The 8,459-nt window shown below is 41.4% G+C and overlaps 1 protein-coding gene across 1 annotated transcript in view; it reads left to right on the top strand.

Annotated features, from left to right (window-relative positions):
• The first annotated feature begins 5,908 nt into the window (after positions 1–5,908).
• The window catches only part of LOC118770611 (beta-1,4-N-acetylgalactosaminyltransferase 3-like), a 40,159-nt gene continuing 37,608 nt past the window's right edge, over positions 5,909–8,459 (top strand). The window contains exon 1 of the mRNA XM_036518372.1: positions 5,909–6,412. Coding sequence (XP_036374265.1) covers positions 6,274–6,412 — 139 coding nt within the window. The 5' untranslated portion in view covers positions 5,909–6,273. The remainder of the gene's footprint in view (positions 6,413–8,459) is intronic.

Here is an 8,459-nt window from a genome sequence, read left to right as displayed (position 1 = left end):
CTCAACACTTGCCTTGGCTGCTATTGTCCATTGTTCCTGTTGTCCGCTGTGTGTTATGAAGCACCGTACCATGTTCTTGTGTTGGTTTTAGGTTCACTGAATTCAAAGAAAAAAATTGAGAGAAAAATCAAAGCCTGCTTAATCCAGAAACAGTTTTCTGTGTTTTCATCCAACATCTTGAGGAACTGAGCAGTCTTTTCGCTAAAGAAAAGTCTCATGTTGCAGCCATGAGACTGTCATTAGCAACGGTAGGTAACAAGCGTGAAGTCGTTTTGTATGCAGTAACATCATTATCCAGCCATCACAATGACAAATATTGTTACACACCAACCAAGTACATTGCAGTAGGGCTAAACATATAAGGCAGAGATGAGGAAACCCCCAAGTCTCTTTTTTTTTTGCGCAGTGATTTGGAACTGTTCCTTTTTGTGGAAGACAACTGACAAAACACAATACTTTAAATGCATGTCAGTGCATGTTTGGACTCAGGGGTTAAAAAGGTAAACATCCTATAACTTACTGCATGTCTGCATTCCTTATCAGTTGACAAGGTTAAAAGATTGAGGGTAGATTAACTAAACTGTCATCTATTTCAGCAATGCATTGCTGAGGAAAAAATGGGCTGCAAAAACAAGGCTGCAGTGCTTCGCGAGTCGTGGTTGAGCACAATTCACAATGCAACACCACCTCGCTGGATTATCTGCTAATAAACTGTCACAGATCTATAAATACATTTAAGAATCTCTAAATAGTTGATAAAAATTGTATTTACATCTATAAAATATAGGTAAAATATAAAAAATCCATAAAAATAGTTTTATCAGATCTATAAATATATTCAAGTACATTGCATCTTTGACAGTCATCATTTTGTCATCTGTGAGCACATTATATTATTGTTATTCAGCAGACACCCTTACCCAAAGTGACATATAAGTTACAATTTTTATATGTCATCCATTTATATGGCTGGACATTTACTGAGGCAGTGGGTTATGTACCTTTCCTAAGGGTACAGCAGCAGTTTCCCAGTGGGGAATTGAACCAGCAACGTTTTGGCTATGAGCCCTGCTCCTTACCACTATGTTACACCAGTATTTTTCATGGCATAATGGATGTGTGTGATGGAGCAGGATTCACTGGGGAAGTGTAGTAGGGGTAGGAGTTTTTTCTGGTAAATAATTGTGCACACAGACCGGATAAGTGCTCAGGTGACGTCTGCAGCATTGTTAAGCATCAAAGCGAACAGAACAATAGCCAGCAGCCGTCTTTGATCGTAAAGCTCCCCCCGTCCCCAATAGAGGGGCCAAGTTCATTGTCCTAATCTGACCTCTCCGTACGCAGCCCAGCGGGGAATCCGGTCCGGGGTCCTGGGGCTTGAGAACGTGGGATGGATAAAAGGTGCAAGTTGTCCACGCAAGACTGCACCTCGGACAGACGTACTCCACACACAGCATAAAGCCAGTGTCTTTAATCGGTGGCAGCAGAAAGGGAATTACCCCGTTCCTCAATGAACATAGCCATACTTTTAATACACGCTTGCTTTAACCTGATTGTTCTTAATATGCGATCTGTGATGACATCTCATAACTGATAAGCAGTCATTTATCCTGATGCGTATTAGCCCATACTTCATGTCTATAAAAGACTTCAGTGAAGCAAGGTTGTGTAGTAATCCTGATGAATGTATGCTGACAACTGAAAGGTTCATTGCTTTTCTGTTGCGGTGTAAATAACTGTGCAACACACTGAGGGTGTGATCTATATTCATTCATGTATCTCACTTTTCATGACATCACTATTGAGATAGTGAATGAGAGGCTAGGGAGCAATACTAAAACTGGTGATGATGTACACAAATCTTTACGCTGGAGGGTGATTTGTTGAGAGCAAGACTGCTTTTGTATAATACTAAGCACAACAACTGTAGATAAATAAGCTAACACGTGCGTTTAGGTCAGCAGTGTAGCATAGTGGTAACCAGACTCGTAACTGAAAGGTTGCTGGTTCAATTCCCTGCTGTACCCTTGGGCAAGGTACTTAACCATCCACGTGTATGTCTGTGAAGCGGGACAGAGTCCATGAGGGTGCATGCCACCGGTTGAACCTGGGCGCGGAGTGCTTTGGAGATGGTACACAGATGTACATCAGAGCAGGCAGACGTGTGACACAGATAACACACAACGGGATAAAATGTAAACTCACTGTGCAATTTCCTGAAGTCATTTACTCTGCACGGGAAGGTCCGCTGTCTGGCACGGAGCCAGTCATATACCCATAAGACCTCTCCATCTCTGCCCTGAATCCGCGTACTGACAGGACCACACTCGCAACCTGCAATACCTGCCTTAAAGCATTTGCATTGCTAGAACACACTTAAGGCTTCAGTGCTAAAATTGTTTAATGTTAACATTTTTAATGCTAAAATTGTTCATGTCAAAAATGTTAAAATGCACTCCATTAGAGGTCAGTGTAGCCACACTTCGCTGGCAACACAACTCATGGATGCTATTGAGTTTCAGGTGAAGAAAATCAAGAGAAATCTGATCTGTACTCACAGGTGGTGAAAGCAGCAGGTCTTTTTTATTGCCACGCCGGTCCTGGGTAGATTTTAACAAGTCTAATTAATTAATTAAGTGGCCCAGTCAATCCAAAACAACAGAGGAGCTGACAATCTGGTCAGACCATTAGACCTGTGGATTTGGTTGCACGCTGCTCCCCGGGGGAAAATCTCTTGGCAGGTTATATGAAAAAGGGGGGTGAAGGACATCGTATGGCTACTTAATAAGAAAGCCAGGGCCTATGGAAAGCACATCCTCGTGGATCCCCACGTTTCCGTCCCATCAGCCTGGCCTCGAGGCTCAGTCACCTAGCAACACGTCAGGGCCACCTCCGGGATAGATTAAGAAGCACCACCTCTTTCGTCTGCTTCAATCACTGAAGCCTTTGCAGGATTTCAGAGATTTAAGTGCAAGGCTGCTACATAAAGCAACCTGAGACCCAGCAAAAAAAGTTTATGAATTTTGATTTTTTTTTTACATTGGATTAAAAAAAACATTACAAAGAAAAAATTCAGTCATATTTTTATTCTAAGTGCACTGTAGTGGACTTTACGAAATTACGTAAATATGCTAAATTTAACAACTGAGTAGGAAAAAGGAAAATGTATTTAAAATTCATTTAAAACCCACAACAATCCACAGATGTACGATTCTAGATTCTTCAAGAATCTGTGAAATGTTTCAACTGAACCAATGTCTTTTTTATAAGGTTAATTTCTTTCTTTCTTGAGACGTATCATTTGGTGTATTGATCATGAATGATACCTGATGAAGTAGCCCCCTTCTTGGAGATGCAGAGGAAGACACCGTATCTGATGGATCTAACAAATGTCTTGCTTTTACATCTTGCCATTCTGAATCTGGATGTATGGGTTGTGTTGATCATCTTTGGCAAATTGATTGCGCTGTACTTCCTCACTCTTTCATCTGACTGGGGCTTCCTTTTTTGGATTGAAGGACATTTTCTTCATCATTGCTGTTCTTTCTTCAGAAGTGGTCTCACTTTCCAAAGCAGGCCCTTCTTCCTCTCTTCTTTTGGGGCATAAAGATAATTGAAGAGTTTGCATAAAACCTCTGACCTTGAAAAAAATGTCAAGTTGTGATGGACTAACCTATTATTGGCACTTTTGTTTTGGCAGCTCAGTATATTTTTATTCTTATCCAAGGTATGCCATGCACACTGAGAGCCCCAAGAAGGTCTTTATCTTCTCTGGTATTGTATTCTGGTGCTGTATTCACTGGATCCTGACACCTTGAAGCTCACACTGACAAGTGAGAATGGACATATCCTTGAAGACTTTCTTACCAATGTACTGGTCAAAATATCTGCATATTCAGTATTGATGGTCGGGGGCAGTATTATCCTGGACATCTCTACAATCATCTTAACACAGGCATGAATCCTAGACAAAGATATACAGTAAATAATTCTGTTCTATTAACATGTTACCAAATGTTACTTAAACTAGCTTTCATACACATATCAGCCTGATCACTATTATGACATCTATAAGAAGTCCTAACAAACATTAAAATTGGACTTCTTATAGATGCCATTTTAGTAAATGGAAGTCTTTGTAGGTTAAGTGGTGTTGAATAAAAAACAACTCAGGACCCTCCCTACATGCCACATTCAGCACATACTGGATGGCAGGGGGCCATTTCATGTTGCAGTGTCTCCTCCTCTTTCCCAGCTGAGGCCTATGTGAAAAACATAGATAGCACATCCCACAGAGGACATTAATAACCAAGGTTTTATTTCATGTGGAAAAAAATGATTACACTACTCTGAAAAGTCTCCAAACTATTCCTGAGATATTTACTCACTAGAAGTAATCTGGATAGCTAACTCACTAAAATGATAATCTCACAATTATGCACTTACCTTATTCCTTTCTGTAAAATGTGCAAATTGTGATGCCAGCCATTTTGAGGAACCAGGAAGAAAAAGTTGTCAAGGTAATGCCCTTATGCATGTGATATCATTGAAAAGCCCAGAATTTCCTCTCAAAGGTACAACAGGAACGAACACACTAGACTGTATGGCCGAGATCAGAGATAAATAAATGTCTACTAGGGGGGACAAAAATGAATTCCTGGGTCTTAGGAGGCTACAATGGACACTGCATGCGAAGTAAGCAGTGTAGCCTACCTGCAATGCTAAGGAGCAATGTTGGGATGAATTCCTGAAAGGCTAGATGACCTGAAACATAGAACTGCATTTCCCGTCAAGGGTTGTCATTACCTCGTGATTTCATTAAGACGTGCAGTTGAGTCTCTTGTCTGATTTAAAACAGATTTGATCAACACTGAATGATAAAGAATACAGTTATTTCTCTGCTTAGCAGCTGCCCAGGTCCATGGCAATGCATGTTGCTTCCATTCTGTGCATTGTCCCTCTGTATGGCTGGATATAAGTTAAGTCTTGCATTAGTCCACACCAGTACCCTTCCAGAAATTTGGACCTTCTACATTCTTTTCACCTTCTGGCCCTTTTCCTATATTCACAAATTGGATACATGCACTTCTACCTGACGTGGATGAAAGAGCAACATGGTGACTAGTTTGAACACAGCGTTACCATAACATACAATACCCATGAAATCTATTTCATTAGGACTCTCAAAAGTCAAGAAGAATTTTTTTTCAAATAGCGTACTAAGCAAAGGTGTTGAAACAGACACTGACTAATAGGCATCCTGTGTCACCGGGAAACTATAATGTAAAGGAATGCTGTGACCATGTGAATCGTTCGGGATTGCAACTGTTGGTCGTGACTTAATGTGTGAATGCGTCTCTGACAAAATCTGTCACGCTGTGCAAAAAAAATGAATGCAATGTTAGAGAATACTTTTTAAGTAAGACGGTAAAGTAACCACTCTCTTTAAGTTGTTTCTTGCAGGCTTAATCTGTAAAACGTTTTTGGGAGGGATGGGAACAAACTCCACAAGCGCAAAATACGAAGAACCTGACAAAAAATTATATATATATATAAAAAATGCAGGTCGGCAGAGAAGTTCAGAATAAATTATTTTCACCTGTATTTTCTTATACTTAGAATCCCTTGTCATGTCTGTGCTTGGTAAAATAATATTTGGCATCTTTCCAATTTAAATGGGGTGTATTTATGTCTGAAATAGATGTGTAGTTGCATCGATTTCCATAAAATAAACTCTGCGCAATACAGATGAAAATGAAAAGAGACAGCAAGGTAAACTACGTCATGTGTCATATCTGTCGATTTCTGACCAGCTCTGTTTTGGCGCTTAACCTACCTGTGCGTTTCCCTGTGTACGGATCAGCGCTGGGCGTTGCCATTTTAAATCTTTCCTGTGATCACTCCCTGGCTCAATTACGACAGTGTTTGGGAACCGAGCGAAGGATCCAGTCGCGCTGGGGTTTCGCTCTCCACAACTGATAGTGCAAGGCGACAAGACTTGCCCAGAGTACGGGGGTTGGCTTCCCACCATAGACGTTCGGGGTTTTTAACCGTAAAAGCATTGCAAGTGCAAGTAGAAATGCCACATTATGCTGGTCCGCGGGCAATCGGAGTTGGGGACGAGCGTGGTAGATCCGTGAAGTCAGCATGATTTGCGTCGCGCTGCTCACTCATTACAACAAATGAAATATATAGCTGCCCAAAGAAGATTTTTGCCGAAGCGAAAAACCCGGGTCGAAAACTCGTCGGCGGGGAGACTGAAGCTTGAAGAAGATGAAGACTTCCTTTTTCCCTCTCAAGAAATTAAGACGAAATGTCAAGTATCTGTTCTTCGTTGCCGTGCTAATGACTGGAGTTTTGGCTGCCTATTTACAATTCGTCGCAACAACAAATACATGGAACGACGATATCCGTAAGTGTTTGATCAGTTGTTAGTGGCCAGTTGTGCTGTCAGATGTCTTCGCTGTCGCGCCGCAACTGTTGCGTTCATATTGTTAGCAAAATATGCCATGTTGTTTACTAACCCATGTGTGCTTTAGCTAGCTGCCTAGCTTGCTGGTACTCGACTCATGACCTTAGCTCAAGCAAGTCAGCTTATCTTGGCTGTGCATACGGAGACTTACAAGCGCTTGCCAAAGTGGTTGAGGAAGGTTGCCGGTGCTGATCCGAGGGAGAATAAGGAGATCCACGAAGTTACTGTATTTGCCAGTTTACACAGTTTTACAGTTGTTGCATTTGCCAATTTACAGTGCTCAAAAATTTAAACATATATGTCAAGTTACAACGCATTAAATGACTTGTTCACCATACTTTAAAACGTTGATCCGATCTTTCTCCTTTTCAGAATGAAAATTAATGAGCTTTGCATTAAAGTAGGAACTCACAGAAAGACGGTTTTTATTAAAGCGGGCTTATTATTTACAGTATTGTTCTTTCTGTGGGGCTGCTTGGCACTCTGTGGTAGAAGATGAGTTATTGTTAGGGGTCGGGTTGGTCGGTCGGTGAGGGATATCAGTCAATTGGTAGAGGGCCCCTGACCCTGCACTTTTTCTCTCGCTCTTGCTGTGAAGGACCTGTGTTGTTGGGGCACGTTTTAGTGTCTTATTACTGTGGTCCTCTTGACCACATATTGTGGTCAGGTAGTAAAAACACAGCCCTGCAATAAAGGGGCTCCACTGTAGCCTCCCCTGCCTGGTCCATATGTCACCCTTTGGGCAACAAGTCACAGTAAGTGACACATGATGTGGACCGATTCTGCCTCCAGGCACTGATTCTGGAGCAGTGGGATTGTTTGACATAGAATGGATGGGGCTTAGCATTAGGGGTGGGTAAACTGAACTCAGCTCAGCTACTGGCAGTCGGGCCAGTAAGCAGAGGGCCTTAGAAAGCAGAGAAAATGAAGGAAAGGAGCATTTATTTTAATCCTTGTTTGAAATTCGTCCCTCTAAAAAGTAACATGTAAATTAAACAGTATCTTTGGAAGATGTGAATACCGCGAACTCTGATTTTTATGAAGGGGTGTGTCAAGATGTGGAACAACATGTCATGCCAAGTTCTGGAAGGATCCTGATTATATTTTGTACTTTGCACTCCTTTATGTACATTTTTTTTTTCCTTGTCAAGCATATTACTCCCCTCCCCTCTCTCTCTCACGTCTCATTTGAAACTGAAATTAAAAAAAAAGTGTAATAAGTCCGAGTTAAATACAGAACATATCTAATAAATTCAGTAATTTCAGAATGCAGTGGGAGCAGATATTCAAGCTCTGGAGACGAGATCTGAGAATTAAATGTTTGGGTTGTCATTGTTCTCCGGTGACTAATGTTTAGTTCTTGTTTGCTCCCATCTAAAAACCCCCTCCTTTCATTATTTTACCCACAAATCTTAGGTCTGCACATGTTATTGCATTTTAATGGGAACACTCTCATGTCAATTATAGGCAGGCAATAAGGCATCTGAAGTCAAGACAGCTTTTCCGGGGCAAATAAATTGACCCTGATGATCCTCTCATAGCAGCAAATGAAGCCTCTGATTTTGTTTGTGTAGTATTTGCATTTGATCAGACTAGGAGGGAATACCTCCTGTCAGCCGTTTCCTTTAAAGAGGCATTTTGTCTCACCTTGAATGCTGGTGTTGAACATCTGGTGTGGAATTTAGAGAGTGTTTGCTAATCTGATTTAAGGGGAAAACATGAGATGCAGCATAGCCTTGGATGTGCTTTGGCCGTGAGAGGTAAACAGAACACTGATCTTCTCTGTGGTTATGTGTACCGTCCTTCAAGGTATTGTAGTGCACTCTTTGTCAGGCCTCAGGAGGTGGAGATAGCAGCTGTGTTGTTCTCCTTGTATCACATAAGAGTCAAATGAAGTACTAAAAAATTGATGTCTATGAGGAGTGCTTCCTAGTGGGCCTCTCCATAGCTGTTAAGGTTGGCTTTGGAATGATCACTGTTTGCACCT

This window comes from Megalops cyprinoides, chromosome 23 (genome assembly GCF_013368585.1).
Source record: "Megalops cyprinoides isolate fMegCyp1 chromosome 23, fMegCyp1.pri, whole genome shotgun sequence".
Lineage (NCBI taxonomy): Eukaryota > Metazoa > Chordata > Actinopteri > Elopiformes > Megalopidae > Megalops > Megalops cyprinoides.
The sequence above is the reverse complement of the archived record's forward strand: the minus strand, read 5'-3'. Positions and strand labels throughout refer to the sequence as shown.